General features: G+C 35.7%; 1 protein-coding gene across 3 annotated transcripts in view; it reads right to left on the reverse strand.

Moving 5' to 3' along the window:
• Dnah3 (dynein heavy chain 3, axonemal) overlaps positions 1–20,027 on the reverse strand; it is a 567,072-nt gene that overhangs the window by 534,893 nt on the left and 12,152 nt on the right. For all 3 annotated transcript variants that reach the window (XM_081731270.1, XM_081731268.1, XM_081731267.1), the window contains exons 3-5: positions 12,524–12,712; positions 9,142–9,248; positions 4,396–4,534 (exon numbers count right to left, since the gene is read on the reverse strand). In XM_081731270.1, coding sequence (XP_081587396.1) covers positions 4,396–4,534; positions 9,142–9,248; positions 12,524–12,712 — 435 coding nt within the window. The remainder of the gene's footprint in view (positions 1–4,395; positions 4,535–9,141; positions 9,249–12,523; positions 12,713–20,027) is intronic.

Below are 20,027 nucleotides of genomic sequence, written 5' to 3' on the forward strand. Positions count from 1 at the left end.
ACTAACATTGTGCATAGGTTTCATCTCAATCGGTTGTGGGTGGGGCTAGGTTCACGCTAGCCCCACTCACTTCTTTTTAGTTTTTTGACGTTTGTGTAACATCACTAATTTTGAAAACTATGTTAGAAATTAGTGCTATATTAGTGCTGACGATACCGCATAGAAAGAAAATTAGTGCTATGTATAGTATGATAGAAATGAGGATCGATTGTTTTTTTTTTTTGATGATGCCGCCATAATAGATTTTCGAATATATTTGACCTAGTGATAATGGCACTAATTTTCTTTTTATGCGGTATCGACAGCACTAATTTACCACTAACATTGTGCATAGGTTTCATCTCAATCGGTTGAGTGGGTGGGGCTAGCGTGAACCTAGCCCCACCCAAAATCGTTTTTGTTTTTTGACGTTTGTTTAACATCACTAATTTTGAAAACTATGTTAGAAATTAGTGCTATATTAGTGCTGACGATACCGCATAGAAAGAAAATTAGTGCTATGTATAGTATGATAGAAATGAGGATCGATTGTTTTCTTTGATGATGCCGCCATAATAGATTTTCGAATATATTTGACCTAGTGATAATGGCACTAATTTTCTTTTTATGCGGTATCGACAGCACTAATTTACCACTAACATTGTGCATAGGTTTCATCTCAATCGGTTGAGTGGGTGGGGCTAGCGTGAACCTAGCCCCACCCAAAATCGTTTTTGTTTTTTGACGTTTGTTTAACAGCACTAATTTTTTTAACATTACAGGTCGTCAGCACTAATTGGGCACTATTTTTTGGCATATGTTTTAAAATTAGTGCCGATGTGGGTGGGGCCAGGTTCACGGACATAAGCTATTGACGAAAATTTGAGAAAGTTAAGGTTATGTAAAGAAATTGGACATCAACACTGATTCCAAATATCCCTCAATAACTTCTCTTCTAAAGATACCAGTGCCACATATTGCAAATCGTTGGAAAGGTCATTCCATCACTTTTCAAATCCACTATGTGGCACCTCTGTAGAATAACTACAGGGTGAGCAATACGCTATATAAAGTAAAAATGGTTCACAACCTGTAGTTCTCAAACCGTTGAGATTAGGACCTATGTTCATATGAACTTTTTTGTTTAGAATCACTCATACTACAATTTCCCAAAATATTGCCCCTTTCTCCTGGGACACCCTGTATATTATCCTTTATTTCCGAAATTATTGTCACGAGAAATTGCATCTATTGGAAAGCATGAAAACTTAATGTTAAAATACCAAAATTTCATATTGAAACTATTTAAATAAAAGGGAAAACTTTCACAATGCTGACCTGATGTAACACGATACTTCAATAAGCTTAACTATATATAGATCATTTCTGCACATATAAATTAATAAACTTTAGACAATTTAAAGCTACGCTCAAGAATTCTAATTATCATTCTACTTATACATTTCTGTACACGCTGTCGACTCTTCCCTGGAGTCTTGGTTACGAAGGATAAAATTACGAAGTAGAAACATCAGGAAACAAAATGGAACGGACTTACTAAGGAAAGAGCGGCAGAGCTTGCATTTTCCATGCATCCTACAAGTATTATTCGGTTACATTGAATCTACTTGTCTTAATATTTCCTGTGCACGTACGTGTTATCTACGTCTATCAGGTACATTACATGCACACATAGAATATTTTTCTTGCCATATGTTCATTCCACGTCTTCCTAATGTTGTACAGGTACTGTACATTATATATTTTTAACTGCTGGCTCTCGCATGTCAACATATAAATTACATGCTAACCTTTATGACCTTTAGCAAGTACTTGCCAGGTGTTGTACATGTGCATGTTATGTACCTGTATATACAGGTGAAAACTTGTATGCCACTTGCATTTAACATGCAGGTGATGGCTAAGTAACTGACACATGGAATCCACTTGCCTCATCTTCCTGTACATACTAGTTGCGTCTGCGTGTGCCAAGTAATGCATTTTCCTTAGGTGCTGGTACATTACATATCACCTTTACACCTTTACATGTACAGGCATGTATCTTTGCATGTTTCTAGACCTCTGATATTGAAAATGTTTCACGTGTGTCTCACATGTATATCGTCTGGTAAATTCAGCTGTAAATGTTAAAGAAACATGCATTTCAAAGATACAGGCACGTGTACAGCACATGTCCTTGTTTAAGTCACATGTACTTGTATATGTAACGAACAATGAATATAATTTGCAATTTTTTCGTCTCAGTTTCCGCAAGTATTCCTTAATTTTCATGACATCTATATTTTCCACTGACATTTATCGACTTTTGAACAGTTCCAGATTTTCTCTGACCAAATTAGAATTCTTTCTAGACATTCTAATGACACGTTCAGGATTCTAATCACAATTCTACTTAATAAAAAATATCAGGAAAAATAAAAGTATGAACACAACACAGCATTTGCATATAATGTTATAAAATTTGCACAGCATTGGCATATCAATAAAATCAACACCACCAATTGGAAACCTTCCACTAAAAAATAAAAGGTTGTGCAAATTAATTCTGTCATATTACAATCTGCATTTCCATCATTTGATGCGTTGACTTTTGGTCTTGACAAGATCTCCTGCAGTGCTCTACCATGATAAGATAGTTACTTTTATTTTTCCTGATGTCCTCATTTTTTTCTTCTCCTCTTGTTTTCCTCCGTGATCAAGACTCCAGGAGATAGTCGAAAGCTCGGAATTACAAGCATATTCAGGAATTGCACAACCCTTTAAGCGGAATGGTAATCTTTTTACTCTGTCTGGTTTTCCAAGGTTATCGGAATCCTAAAAATAATCAAACGAGTTCCACAATACACATCTAAGTGTAATTTTGCGCTATGTAAATGGGTGTGTTTTGATGGTTATCCATAGAAATGACTGAACCTGCACTTGGACTGCCCTATTCTTCAATGCTCTATTAAAGTGAATCTCAAGTACTTCGAATTATCATCGTGGTGGATGAAAAATATGTTCTGTGAAGGTCTTGTGCATTGCATTTTGCAGGTCTTCTTTATCTGTCGTGACGATATGGGTATAGCTATTTATTTATACAGAACCCAGTACACCCGTCCAAATGTAAGTGATGTTATTGTAATACACAGTATAATAAAATATTAAAATTATTTTAACGGAACTATTTTTCATTAATATAACACTTTCGTCTATCAAACTGCAGACATTATCAGTAGTTTTAGACTAGAAAAGAAATCCTGAAGAAATTTGATATATTTTTAACAGATAACTCAAGCATATATACACAACAAAAGAACGAAAAAGTTCAAAATACCAACAAAGTAAAAAATCAACAGTCAAATGAAGTATACCGTTTACACATCAAATTTAATTGACATTTTCTTCAATGACGCTATATCTTTCATTTGTTTAAAAATATGATAGAATAGGAGAAATTAACTAATATTTCTTAAACTAGATGCGAATTGAATGAAAATTCAGGAAGTGAAAATGAGAATGTTCGTTTCCCACCTCAGCCCTATAGTTTTTCATTGCTTGAATTTTCACTGCTTACAAATAGTTTTTCTTCTGATATTCAGAAGAAATCTTACAAGCAACAATTTTTGTGCGTGCATCGATGAATTCTGACATGTATATTTGATTTAGTATACCACGCTGGATTTGAGAACGATTGAAAATGGCTTTGTAAACTTGTGTTGTCTTTGATGCAATTGCAAAGATTTTGTAACCTGTGAAATTTTTATTTAATATTTTTTGATATATTAAAGTCGTAACTAATAATATTCTTACCTATACAATGTTAAAGTTTTTATGTTGCTTGTACACGCTTATACATTAAAATATAATAAAATGATAAAAAAAAAAAAAAACCTACTAATATATAGTGATTTTTATATATATTTCGATAACAATGTTTGCTCATACCATGATCAGCGCAAGTATCAGATGAAAAAAACAAGTTTCTACGATGATTTTTTGCTAAATTTTACAGTAACAGGTTACAAGAAAGGATCAAGAACATACTAATGTGCTTATAGAAATCGCAAACATAGGATGGAACGATGAATAAGAGATGGAACTATCCCATGCTTTTGGGGATGAATAAAGCATGGGATCATCGTAGAAACTTGGACTTTTCTTTGGATTTACTACCCTCGATGATGGTAATAGCTAAAATTGATGCAGAAATATGTAGAAGAATTCATATTATTATATATTAATAAATAAATACTGTTTCTAACTTTGAGTACTCTTATCAGTTGAAGTACTTTTTGGAGTGCTCAAAAAACACAGAATTAAGGATTTTGTTTTAGAATTAAAGTAAAACGTGCTGTAACAAAAACTTTATATAACATGAAATTCGGCCCAGAAGTGTGAGAATATGGAACTTACATTATCAAGATAGTATTTAATTCTATGCAAATCTTCTGGTCGTACTCGCTTTCTCTGTTCATTTTCCGCTTGATTTCTTAAAATTCTTAATTGCTCATCTACGTCCACTGGAGTGTCGGCCTCATTTGTTATTACAGACCTACAGATATACATAGAAAGGTTAGGTACACATAATCTTGAAACAAGGCCAAAAAACGACCTCCATTAACTCATAAATCAATAGATCTCAACTAATTATATGATTTCTTTCAAGTTGATATAAAAAATAACCCACACAAATTATCAAAAATCTTATTGATGAATTGTTCTGACTTTTGCACTTCGAAAATAATTATCCATTCCTGATCTACAGACAAAGTAATAGGCTTAATATCATTATTAACATAGTAAAACATCTCTGCATTGAATAAGATTGAAACATAATGCAACGATCATTCCGATACAAATGCCTACATTATAATAACCCATCATATTCTTTTATCGGATTGTAATTACATATCGAATACATGTGATACGATATGCCACTAATGCGCACATATATTTTATTTGCAGATAAATAAATAAACAAGATGAATTAGCAGAGGAAAACCGTGATTGATTTCTTGCAAATAGACAGTTGTTAAGCTTCGAAGATTCGAGGTTTCAAGCGGCGTATAGAGATGGCGCCATTGACATCAACTTTGTCAGAAGATGGATCAAGAAGTTCCGGAAGAGAAAAAACTAGTTAGCAGATAAACAGAAGGGGCAAATCTATTTTCTGCAGTGATGGTCGAAATCCGAGAAAGTGTGCGTGAACTGATTAGAGAGAACCGTCGTCTGACCATACAATTGTGTGAGATGATTGGTTGTCGATATAATACTATAGAAACATTAGTTAATGAGTTGGGATATAGAAAAATAAACTTCCCTGACGTAAACAAATACCTGCAGGGCAACACGATTTCAATGAAACGTCGAACGTATGTTAATAATAGTCAGTGAGTCTGATGTAGCTGGTGATGTGAGCATACAGTACAAGTTGCACCGTGGCGGCCAGACGTTGCTGTGAGGAACTGAAGGAGGTCCCATAATTGTGAATTGGGAGTGTAGCAGAAGTCAGCGCACCACCAATGATGTGTTATGCACCGTTAGCAACGGGCAACAGAATTATAGTCCAGTTCAAACGGGACAAAAAATATGCGTACAGACTCAAGATCGGGTTGACCGAGGATCAACACAACGTTTGAAAAATGCGAATGCTAGGAGTGGAAGGACACACTCTTCCAAATCTTCCATGATATTGCAGCCGAGATTGAAAGATTACCATGTACCATATTTGCACAGCGCAGGAATTTGTCGACGAGTTGCCAATGAGAAGCTTGGCAAAAGCACACATGGAGACATAAGTGGGCCCTGACATGTGCAACAAGTCTCACCAGTTTTGAAACCATGTTACATTATTTGATGAAAGTCGATTTTGTTATTTATCGGGAAGCGCTCGATAGTGGGTGTGAAAGCAGTTGACACACCACAATTCAACCACCCTGCAGTGAAAAACGACACAGTACATATCATGGTGTGGGATCCAATTTAGAAAGGTTATCTTAGAAACCTCATTTTTCCCAATAGATACATCAATGCTGCGAAATACATTGAGGTATTGCAAGATGGGTTACTGCGTCTCACACGAATTGTTGTGAGGCGCCTATCAATTCATGGATGATGGGCACCATGTTATAAGTAGGGGCACGAGGTTTTTGAACTGAGAATTTGAAAATTTCGCGTTTCGTTTTTCATATTTCGCGTTTTGTCGCATTTTCCAAATAAAGTTTGCATTTTGTACCTCTTGTGGAAAAGATATTCCCTGACATTTTTATAATTATTCCTTCTATTCATAGATCACTAAAGAAATAAACCATTAATTACCTAAAAACAAATTACACTGAATACTCCACTTGACATTGTAAATTTCCCTTATAGAAAATTATATTTTTTTAAATCAAACTGAAGGAAAATCAGTACCTAAACTTACTAAGAGTAGGAAAGTGTTGCTGTCGTCTGAAACACACAGGGACAAGTTACATTTAAACATTAAACATAAGCGTGTTACATATTTCCACATTTTTCTCCTTCATTGTTGTACGTTTGTCACTTATCACCAGCCTATACTTAAAAAATAAAAAACTCACAATTGGCATTGCTTGTTGGAAGCTACACATATGTAAGTACATTTACAACATATTTCAAACAATCATCACTTCGGAATTTTTGTCCATTCAAAATATTCACTATACTGCACTTTCCAGATGAATCTCTTGTCAAGAGTTCATAGGGCACTTTGTAGTAAAACTCCAAATACGGTACTTCATAATCAGATGTTTGCATTCTTTTTTTTTTCAAATGAAGGAAAAGCTTTAAAAAACTTCCTTAACGCAACAATATCTGATTCACTACCACATGCAATTACAGAAGGATCAAACAGTTTTCCCAAAGCATCATATACCTCTTTAGTTTTGGAGTCTTCTCTTTGCGAAGAAAGCTTTAAGAATGATCTTTATGTGCATTTTTTAAAAGTCACATTCAACAGTAGACCTCTTTTCACTTGGTAACATACGTCAGTGTGCTTTAGTTTTTTCACCAAAGAGGCCTTACAACATGTTCTCTATCCGAATCACCCAAAATGCACCATTCATGCCACGTTCTACCGTTTCGATAGTGGAAAATTGTCGTTTCCAAATTAATGAAAACGTATTTTAAAATTTCGCATTATATCGCGTATTGTTAGAAGTTTCGCGCAAAACTACCAATTTCGCGTTTTATCGCGGAACGGAAACCAATGAAAATACATACAGAATATCATAAACGCCAAGAAACTGAAAATTACTTAATTCTGACGCATTCTGTATTATCGCGCATTGCAAAAAACTCGTGCCTCTAGTTATAAGGCAAAGTTGATTTTCCGTTGGAAAAAACAAAATGAGATTCGAGCTCTGCCGTGACCCGGACAATCCTCATGCATGATTCCTACAGAAAATGTTTGGCATCTTCTACAACTACAATTACACAAACGGCCACACAGATCCACAAAGAAACAGCCGTTATTTCAGAAACTTCAGGATGAATTGTACTATCTGATACATGGTACAATTATTGGATATTACGCCACGTAGGATTGAAACTTTATGGGTTGTCAAAGTACGGTCCATCAACTCACTCCAGCATTAGAAATCATTCCTTTTGTGTACTGGTACATAGTAATGGCAACAGGCTTACTTCTTGGGTGTCTATTTACTTATGTACAAAGAAGATGCTCGCAAAAATCTGTTGCAATAGTTTCAGAGGGAGGGAACGCGTTTTCAAGGAATATGGTTACACGAATGACATCTGTTTTTTTATTTTATTTATTTATTTATTTATTATTTTTTTTTATGATCCAGAACCCAAACGTGCGTGAATGGAATGATACTTGCCTTCATCAAACACAAAACCGTGAAAACCACACGATCTGCACATAACGTGATAGTGACGATGTTCTGGGAAAGAAAATGTGTCATCTGTACGGATTTCTTCAAACATGGCGAAATAATAAACAGTACTCGGTATGTGAAAGCTTTAAAAAAAATCAGCGGAGCTATTTGACAGACAAGAAAACACATTTCTACTGGATAGTATTGTCCTGCACCAGAATACCGATCGTCACCACATGACAATGGAAAGGTTCAGACCAATGTCACAATGGAAAGCTGAGTAAAGCTCTACCCCTTTAAAAGTATTGATTTAGCCTCATCTGTTTTTACCCTCGTGATATCGTCGTAGAGAATATTTCCAGGATGGGAAACATATTAATATAGTTTTGAACATATAGGATAAAAAATAAATTATAAAAAAATTTCAGAGCGGATTTCAGCACTGAGTTGAATTGTGGCAAAAATGTATCAGAAAGACAATATTTTAAATAACCTTCTCACACAAATATTCTGATTCTTCCTCCTTCATATTATATATATATATATATATATATATATATATATATATATATATATATATATATATATATATATATATATATATAACAGCATGAAAGTTATTACTTTCGGAATGATATTTGTGCATCACAATGACAATATTCTTTTTTTTTTTTTTTTTTTTTTTTATTGCAATGAAAATTAGTTTTAGGTTTCTTATTTCTAGCTAGTATTCCAATACAACCAATGTCATTTAAATGAAATACAACTTTTATTACCTTTATTGGGTTAAACGTCAATGGATTCAATACATTAAAATCATCTTTTTGTTCTGTGGCCGTCATCAGGGTTTTCATCTTCTTCTAACAGGTAAGTGCAAATAGCCTACATCTTTAATTCTATTTTCTTTTACAACCTTATTTTCTTTTCTTTTACAACTTTAACTGACCATGATCATAACTGCTGGTGCCTAGGAATACTTTCCTGATGGACACTGACTAGACACTTTCATTGCGTGGATTGCGTGCTACCGTGAAATTTAGTTTTCTGTCAGCAATACTGCGGATAGATTGGTACTTAGTAGCATATAAGTACTATAGGGTTACATTCATATCCTGTCGAATCCGCAGACATTGTAGGAGAGAAATTCCGTACCTTTGAATCACCATATATGTAAAATTTGTAAAAACTAATAAATAAACAAACAAATAAATAAATACATAAATAAAAACGAAGTCCCTTAGTAATCTCAAAGTGGAAAAATACTAAAAAAAAAAAGAAAGAAAAAAACATCCTAACTTACTTCGCTTTTGGAGGCTCTTTACATTCACATTCATCACAGAAGATAAATCTACTTTCGTAGTCCTCTTCTTCTTCCACTTCTTCCTCCTCTTTTGGTTTTAAAAGTTCCTAAAACATTAGTAAAGAATGAGTGACAAAGAGAGAGAACAATTATCGCATCAACAATGTGGTGATTAAATCCAAATCAGATTCATATTCTCGCAATACTACTCGCACAGACTGGCACAGACTGATTAACAATTGTATATGATTACTATCAAACAATGTCTAATAACATAACAAATACTAAATAACAATAATAGACAGAAAACATACAGCGTTTTTCACATATATTTTCACAGAATTTGTATCAGGATAACAGTTAATCTATTTCTGAAACAGCCAATAATAACAATATATATATCACTGAATGTGGGACATTGTGCACCATTCATTTTACATACACGTACGAGTATAGCTCAAAAAGTAAAACCGAGGGGAATTCAAAAAGTTTCCATATTCATGTAGCAACTGTTCAAATAGGATCACAGTTGTTAGGTATGTTAGTTAGTTGATTAGGTATAGCATGTGTATGTTAAGTACAAAATTTGACTGCAGTGCAATAATTACTCTTTTATATGCAGACGTTGCAGTGAATGAAGGTGTAAGAATGGACAAAGTGGAATAGAGAGCAGTGATTAGATTTCTCTTTCTGCAAGGCAGAGATTCCAAATAAATCCATGAGGAAATGCTTGCGACATACAGTAAAGAATATCTATATAGTGTTGTTGCTGAGTGGTACAAATACTTCAAATGTAATCGCACGAACATAAGGGATGAAGAAATACGTGTATAAGGTAGACCATCAACAGCATATGATGATATAATCCGAAAAGTTGAAATCCTCGTAAATGAAGATCTCCGGATATCTATCAAAGAAGTATGCTAGGATACTCATTTAAGTATAAGCTGCGTAGAAACGATTACACATGATCATCTATATATGTTAAAGGTGTCTGCACGGTGGATTGCGCGTCTGATGACACCATTCCAAAAGCAACAAAGATTGAGTGCTCAGGACAGTTGTTGGACATCGCTAATCAGAACGCAGATTTTTTTCCCGACTAGTGACAATTAATGAAACTTGGATTCATCACTTTGTTCGGACAGCGAAAAAGTTCAAAAAAGTGGAAATGTTGACACTCCTCACCTCCTAAAGGCAAAAGTCTAGAAGTAGTTATATATAAGGAGAGAGAGAGAGAGACAATTTTAGTATTTGTACTACCTGTTAAAACTACAATTCAATATTGAAAGCAAAATTAACAAAATAATTAATTATTGCACTTACAAAGAGAGAGAGAGTCTCAAAAGTCCCCTGACATCTTGCCTAGGAATACTTTTCTTTGTTACCAGACTTACAACAAAATGTAGAGGAAAAAACATCTCAAAATATGATGTTTTCAGTTTAAATTAAAGGATTTTTTTAAATCGGACGAGCCGTTTGAGCTGTACATTCTTTATGTGTCCAAAATTAGATGAAAATGCAACCCTGGACCCTTAACAGAGGTGAATGAAGTTACTGTTTGAAATGGGGACTGGCCCTCGACATGTTAGCATAAAAGACAGTAACTTCATGCATTTATGTTATGGGTCCAGGTAAATGGCAACGCTGCATTTTCATTTAACATTGGGCGCATAAAGAGTGTACAGTCCGAACACCTCGTCCGATTTTAAAAAAATCCTTCACTTTAGATTGGAAGCATCATATTTGGAGACGGTTTCCCCCTTTACATTTTGTTATAATGATAATAACAGAGTTACCCTATGTCAGGGGACTTTTGAAACACCCTATATCTATATCTATATCTATATCTATATCTATATCTATATATATATATATATATATATATAGATGAAGATGATGTTATTCTTACAGATTATTTACCAAAAGATCATACAATTAGTGAGAATATTACGCTAACCTTCTGGTCAAATCGCGTGACAAAATTAAATATTGGATACGAGGAATGCTGTTCAAAAGTGTGCTCATCTTCCATGAAAACGCACCTGCCTATACATCTCATTTTGTTTTCTTCAAAGTACGTCGGTACGGTTACGACATTTTGCCAAATCCATATTCCCCGGATTTTGCGCCTTCAGACTTCTTCCTCTTTCCTAATATTAAAAGGTTATAGCGGGACAAGCATTTTTCAAGATGACAACGAAATATAAAAACTCTTCAGATATATTTGCCTTTCAATCATGCAGCTCATATTGACCTCCCTTAATGTGCTAGTGTGCATAGAGAACCGTCTCTGACATACTAGCTCTATCAGGGGTCATACCGCGTAGGAAGCCTAAAAAAACCCTCTCAACCTCAGCTGAGATATGTGAAAGCAAGAGAGCTGCTTTCACAATTTTCGATACAATTGGGAATTTGAGCTCTCCTGAAATAATAATCTTTTGGAAAAATTGTTCCAACAAACATATATTCTTTTTTCACCAGTTTCAATCTGATCGTCTTTCCCAGCTTAATAGTTTCCATTCATTAATTTAAAACATTCCAAATATTTAAACTACACTTTAATAATTGAAACGTTTTTTCGTTTATTCTTCCAGAGTCTGATATCCTGACTTCTTTTTAAAACAGTGACTAAATACTGACTTTCCTGACCAGTTTGTAGCCCTCAATATGTTGAAAAAGCAGTTTTCTTCAATATTCAAAAAGAAAAAAAAAATACATAGAAACTAATGTTAGAATCAAAGAAAAAAAAAAGAGTAAGTGTTTTCTGGACGTTATTTCTCCCAGAATGCCTGTCATAATCCACACTTACTTTTTTTTGTATATCCACTCACATCACAGGCAACCCTTTCTTCACCTGGTTCATTGTATTACACATACTTAGCCTTTTGTTGTTGTTCTTACTATTATTTATTTACATTTGTATTACATTTGATACAAAACATTGCTAAGTAGAAGACAAACTAATTACAAATATCATTTAATTAATTACGATTATCAAAGTACAACTATGTAATGTTCATGCTTACACATTTATGTGCTACTATCTTGACACTTCACAAATATTAAATGAGTGCAAACTGCATATAAACTAAGGTAAAATATAACATTTTATAAATCCATTTTTTTTCTCGAACTAGCTAGTGTTTCAGTGGTTGCCAGCTAGCTCTATTACCACCTACACCTAAATGATGGAGCTGCCATCTAGAAGTGTCTCAAAAGGAATTTTTATTTCTCCAGTATTACACAACAATTTCCAGTACATTTTCAATATTTCCAGTATCAATATAAATTTCCAGTATAAGTAGACACCCTGAATATGATTGTCATCTGAAAAAATATCTATGACTTATATTTTACTTCTAAAGAAATGCATACTTACAATCAGTTTAATAGTGCCTGGTTCTCTTTTCTTCTCCACTTTTCGCATTTTGATTGGTCGAGTTGACCACTCTTGTTTCGGTGGCTCTGGTTTCCGAAGAGGAGGTAAATTACGGATCCGAAGACTGGCAGCAGAGGGAGTGAAACAGCTACCTATTGATTCACTTGGTTTGCAATATTTGTAAAGATCCTAAAGGGTGAAAATAAATATGTTACAAGTTATTAAACCAAAAACAATGCATTGCAAATGTAACTAACACTCACCTATAATGTGCTTTGGGGATCCTAAATATAGGTGAGTCTTAGTTAATCTCAACAAAATGTGCCAGTAAGTTTGTCATGACAGATAGGCCGTACTGGATTAATATCTAGGTAAAATGCTGTTCGTTTCTCGTATTTTACGTGTTCTATTCAAGAGATGGAAGCCAGAGGGATTCACCTCTATCAATGACTAAAATAGAGATAATATAGCATTGGTAATGTATTCTGGCATTCTATTACCTTTAAATATTTTCTTCTCGAATTCAATTCACAATATTCGATATACAGAAATGTACTTTAATCTCGACCTCTCAGTTCTTATAAAAGTGATGGTAGTCAACTCTGGTTTCTACCTCTTCAACTTGTTAGCCCCGTAAAATTCAATCTTCCTTTCCAGATGTATGTTAAGGGTATTTTGGGATCGCGCAAAGATATTAGTTTGAATTATGAACAGTATTTCCTTTTCATTTCTCACATCGGTCAAAGGACTATGCCAAATTGAAGAGTATATACATATTCAACTTATTGAGTTCGATTTAACCCAGTTTGCATGTTCAACTATCCACTGCACTAGTCATTTTGATTGTTTTATGTTTTTCTCGTAATTGAGTATACCTAGTTATATAAATACTGTCACAAGTTTGAATGTGAATAACACAGAGAGTATTAACACCACAGCAATTTATTTTGGTCATGTTTTACATTGATATGTTGTACACCTGACGCACCAATCATATTTTGAAATGTCCCCCTTGGCCTTGATGCAGTCACAAAGTCTGTCCGGCCACTGGTCAATGGCATTATGCACCATGTCCATGGGAAAATTGTTCACCGCTCGGGTCAAGGATTGTTTCAGACTGTCGACAGATGGATGCCGTTTATAGCAGACCTTTGCCTGAAGGACTGCTCAAAGTTTGTAGTCCAACGGGCTGCTAGAAGGTTCGGGTCAGCGGTAGAAATGAAGTCGGGGACGTTCCGTGCTAGCCAGTCCTGGGTTGTTTTCGCTTTGTGGTATGGAGCTGAATCCTGCTGGAAGCTCCACCTTTCTCCAGGGAACATGGTAGCAGACAGTGGTTTCACTATAGGTGTTGGCACTGTGTCCTGGTACACCTTGGCAGATGTTTTAACACCTTTTACGCAAAAATGCAGCTGGGTTGTGCCTGAGTAGCTCACTCCCAACCAATCCATCACTGAGGCAGGATGATGTGCCCTCTGAACCCTTGGAGCTGCCTCAGCAGCTGCAGTAGATACGTAGCATACACACGGTCATTTTGGGACTTGTAGGCCTGCTCAATTGGGAACACCTTTTCATCAGTGAACAGAATGTTTCTGTGCAGATTGTTGGCATAAGTCGCAACAATCTCTTTGATTTAAGGACCTTCTGCGACATTAATGTTTGGGTCAGAAAGTGACCAGTCCACCTCTTATACGTGCGTAGATGTAGGTCACTCCTGAGCACACGACACATGGAATTTCTGCTGATGTTCATCTCAGCAGCCATCACACCTTGTGTTCGAACAGGATTTCTTCGAATTCTTGCTGCGACTGCTTTCTGGACCTGCGGGGTTCGTACTGTTACTGGTCTGCCACTCCTTGCGCACTCTGCTGCCGTTCCAGTCTCGGTGTATCATGTATGGCGCGATACACGAATTTCTTGCTGATTTGTAGGGTTTTCAGGAGGTTCAAAATCTCACCTACTGTCTTCCCGACCTTGTGTGGTGCAATTATTGCTACACAATTTTCGTAATCGCCCCACTCCATCAGAAGTCAGTACAATATCAACGTATGTCATGAACAGTCAAACACACACTACACGCATCTTCCGCTCTATACACAGATGGCAGCACTATGCCACTCCGGATGCCTACAGCGCCACTCCAAACTTTGTGACAGTATTTATGATATAACTAGGTACAATGCTACATTGTAACAAATAATTTACATTAACTCCTCCTAACCGCATAGCTAATGCACCTATCTTTGGTACTTGTATTTGCAGTTAAAACCTTACCCTAAGTATAATATTTAGATGCAACTGATTAGTGGTTCAGATCCCACATTAACAGTAGGCTCTGTTCTTGACGAACGTACAAAATCACTGTAACAAATACAAGAGTTCAAACTTCCATACATCCCAATTCCTCATTAAAACCATATTAAATGGAAAACGGCACAGGATGGAGTTACAACATTTAGATATTACTCGTAATATACTCTGTAATTATTCTGTAATATACCGTACTATAAATACACACATACACACACATGGTGTTGTGAAATTTCAAAAAGAAACTACCATGTATGACGCATTAAATTTATCCCACAGATTCATTACATGAGTATACAGAAATGACTACAACTTCAGAACTGTAGAGCACCTCTTACCTTGATAAATCAATACATGAACTCTCTATTTGCTGCAATCACAGGTCCTATACGTAGTGACATCGAAACAAACAGGCGCTGGACTTCTGAGAAATTACAGTCAGGCTGCTTGTATTAAGTCCACAAGATTACGATACTGTCTGCTGGAGCACTGTATGAACAAGATGTCGACCAACCATATCTCATCCATCTTCGATGAGCGACATGACAGGCCAGGGAAGTGTGTTTCCTCGAGGAAGACTTGTACATACCAGGAGACAAGTGACCAATCATTGTCCTGATGATACATGGCGTCCGGAGGTGTCTGAAGGAAGGGTGAGACTCGGAACTGTAGAGCTTCCCTAATACAGTTATCATTGGTGAGGTTGCTCTCAATGCATAACAACCGACATTGTGTGTTATACCTCAATAAAATCCCACACCATTAGACCTGCTAAGATGTTATACATATATATATATATATACATATATACAACCCAGCATTCCAGAAATGATGCACATGCACCCATTACAGCCTAAGGCGATTGTGGTTCTGGAGTAATGGAAGCCAACGACACCATTCGTGCAGCCAATCCACAGTTCAGCAGACGCCGTAAAACCATTTAAGCAAAGTTGTTCTAGTCTACCAGAGTCGAACTAACAATGTGAATGATGTTTTCGGTTCGTCACAGCCATACAGATAAGATGCCTGTTATCTCGTGGTGTGGTGATAATGCAAGATCCACTGCCTGATCGTCGCTGCGTAGGTTATCTTCTGACCATTGCTTCCACACATGCACGTGTCAAGGTAGTATACTCTGCACGTGCCACTATTCAGCGATATGAGAACCACCTTTTCCCGTAGGTGGGTCATGTGGCACTGTTTATAGACATAGTTGTCTGTTTATATTATTAGTCTTTGACATCGAAAATGTATAGTGACGGTTCTCCACGCTCCATATCTGAGTTTGTAAACCACTTCATCCTGGTATTAGTTCGAGCACAGAACCGAGGATGCTGCTGAGCTTAAAACAGGTAACATTTCGCTGAAATTTTATTCGTTCGTACGTCATATTTTCCACACAAATTCTGTGTGTTTGGACGCATTTCTCCTTGATGTTGTAATTATTACAAACAGGAGTGTATGATTAAACTTTTGTAACTAATGTCGATTACAATTACGTATAGGAAGCAATATGGTTCTCAAGAAAATACTAACATGGTTGATTTGATATTTTTAGTGGAATGCCATTTTTTCAATTAAAACTCATCAAGGATCTAGTTACTTAAAAAACTGAAATTCCTTGGGGATGCAACAAATATTTAATTAAATAAGGATTAAATATGCAAGAAATATTTAATTAGGTAGTGCTCTGTATCTTACAGGGGCATCTTTTAAGAATCATGATTAGGGTACTATCTTCTGTGTTTTAATAAGTAATTTCGTCTATTGTATGCATCAGAATCTTACATTATTAATACTTGGTTATGGAATTCCATAAGAAGTTGAAGCAAGGAAAAAGAAAATGATTTATTTCCTCCACATGATTGGATAAAAGTTTTGTTCCATTGATGGAGGACAACAGGATTTTTATCAGTAAAATATATAGAAGCTAATAATTTGGCTGTTATAAAGAACATGAAGGTAAATACAGTTAAAGTTAATTTAAATTCCTTACGTTCTAGCAGTAATTATAAACCCATAATATGCGACTTCAGTATTAGTAAGTGATAACAGTTTATACATTCACTATCCTGACCTTGAATACATACGTATGACCCAACTAAATTTCCTACCACTGTTAATTCGGAAATCATGTGTTAGAAAAATCTTGAAAGAAGTCCAACTTATTTCAAGGAGAATGTGCCATTTTACCGTAATACATTTACGTGAGCAGCTCGGTCCACTGCGGCCTACTGGTGAAGATTCAGATTATTCTAAATGACCATTATTCTAAATGACTGGTGAAGACATAACCATTATTCATTTTAATTTCCATTAAACATTGCGAACCATGAGATGCATAAAAGTGAACATCTGCATAAAAGATAACAATGTATGGTACTTCTGTCGAGCATGACAAAAAAGCATTCATCGTCACCTTACAGTAACAAAGGAGACCCGGAAGACATCGTAATCATATACGTTCGCGCGCAGCTGGGCTCTAGTGGAGAAAGGCAATATTAACTTAAACAGCAATGTAGTTCAACTGACAATATTGTAACTGCAAATGCGTTACAAAATAATATGAAATGAAATCTTTAAGTTTAACGTCCCACGGTTATGCCGGTTAGGCTAAAGGAGACGGTGATAATGAGAAATGAGTGAAATGGTGGAATGAAGAAAGTGGGAGAACCCAGAGAAAACCCACGAGCACGGTGTTTGTCCACCAAACAGTCCATACGGCGCGAGCTGGAATCGAACCAGGGACCCCAAGCACCGGAGGTGAACGCTCGACCACTAAGCCACCGCGCCCCCCAATATGAAATAAAGTTACTTTACCTTATGTATTAGTGTTTTTTATGCCTATAATTTCAACGTCTTCAATTTGTGACACATTCGTCTACATACAGAAATTTCAACCCAAGTTGCTAAATTTACATTTTCGATATTCTTCTTGTTTACACGAGCATATAACTTCTGCTAAAGAACTAGTACTTCCTATTCCTGATCTATAACTATAATATCACTATAAATGAACATTTATAATACTAATTACATAATCTTTTAAAAGAAGTGCACACCAGTATATTATTCTTCAATTCTGGTCTCCATTCTGTAAGTGTTGCCAAACCCTCTATCTACTCAGTTTCTGAGTAGTATGAAGAATTGCTAGACGAGAGCTTATATTTTTAGGTTACTGTCCAGAGGAAGGCGTCAGAAATTTGGATTTGATTTGAACTGAGTTTAGCGTCCTTTCAGCAGCGAGGCTAATAATGAGATGTGGACTTACAGCTTAACGTTGGATCCGCATCACATGAGTTTTTGCCGGAAATCAAGCCCGAGTTTCCCGTGTTAAAGTCCGTATGCTATCCACATAGCTAAGCATAAAAGTACTAATAATACTCACAAGATAATTTTATTTCACATTATTTTATAAGATAAGTGCATATAAAGAATTCTGAAAACTTTAACAAAACTTACATAACGTTACTTGTCTTCAAAGTTCAAAAACTATTACCAACACTCTTGTTCCATTATAGTAGTATAACAACCTTATGTAATGCAATTTTTAATGTCAATTTACTGTGTAGTGGAAAGGGAGTCCTGCTATATGTAACTGGCTTTGTAACACAGATGATCCTAGATATATATGTGTATGATATTAGAGTAAAGGAATTTGTGCAATTTTGTAGTGATTTGGACTATGATACACATGGATTTTAGGGAATATCAGATTAAAATACACATTGGAACGAAGTCATTTTATTGAATGTTAGCAGTGCTCTGCACGAAATTCCATGCAATAGGAACATCAAAGTTAATTCGATCGTGTTTCAGAATGTCCTGAGGTATTCTACGACACGTCTCCTCCATTTGTGCCTCCCTTTTTTATAATGAATCAGACTTATTGGAGATAAATTTTATTTTTTCTCTCCGTTTATTAATTTATTATTATTGCCATTATTTGCAAAATAGCTGTATACATATGACCGACAGATTTTTACAAGAACTTTGTGTTCACTGCATTTACAGACAAACAATATAATAGCCCGTTGAGACAGACAAAATGCTGTGAAACATTTGTATTAAGACTGCCAGGTACTTGAAAGTCTAGACACAGCTAATGTTGGACTTCAGGATCAAAATAAACAGTAAGATGCGTTCTGGAGAAGTGCATGTATATCTTGTTTATAATGGGAGAAATAATAACATAGTTACTGGAGTGATGATGGGCGATTATAGCATTGCAAAATACTATGCGAGCGTCTAGTCATTACTCTACGCTTACTTTACAACATTTGTTTTTCGTATAAAAACCTTTTTTTTAAATGGTATTATCAATCACTACATCTGCCGTTATTCGAGTGACAACAACTCAATGTTTTTCACTCAAACTCACACGATATCGTGAAAAATTAAATATGCAAGCTAGCATATTTGGTAACCGAATTACTGGACCAGTTCGAAATCATTCAAACTGATATCAGTTGTACGGAAGACTTGGTCTGTCTCCTCTCCCCCCCCCCCCCTCCCCAATGAAATATTTTAGTTTAACATCCCATGAATATGCCCTTTAGGATAAAAGAGACGGATGATCAATTAAAGTGGATGGTTGCAAAATTATTTTTATGCTCTCCCACCGGCAATCGAACCCAGATCACGTGAGGGCCGTTCCCAACAATATGGAGCTCCTGTGCACTGTATGTGTTCAGTTCGGTAGTTTTTAAACACCAGGATTTCCGTTCAATATATTGGCAGGAGGAGTTTTATTGAGCGGAGCGTAAATCATCTTATCTGGTTCCATTGGATTTCTTCTGTGGTGACACCTAAAAGGTAACATTTTCGCTAACAAGGTTAATTCATTACGTGAACAGTGGGCAAGAATGGAAGAGAAATGTCGTAGATATCTCTAACAACCCTGGACATTTCGCAGTAACTTAGAGCAGCGGCTACATTACTGTATAGAAGTTAGTGGAAGACATTTCCAATATTTATGATAACTTCGTTCCACTTTATGCATTTTCAATTCCCAGTTGTGCCTTCATTCAAAGGCGCTGCATCGGAAGTCTCACAAGTGTCTAATTTTCACCGCTATAAAAGTATAATCACAAGTGGGGCATACTTTTCATCGGACGCTTCAAAGCTTTATCGAATGATATTTTTGGTGTCCATACAAACAAGACATTGACAACTTTAAAAAATGCATTGTTATACG

Source organism: Thermobia domestica, chromosome 11 (genome assembly GCF_964235325.1).
Source record: "Thermobia domestica chromosome 11, izTheDome1.hap1.1, whole genome shotgun sequence".
NCBI classification, from domain to species: domain Eukaryota; kingdom Metazoa; phylum Arthropoda; class Insecta; order Zygentoma; family Lepismatidae; genus Thermobia; species Thermobia domestica.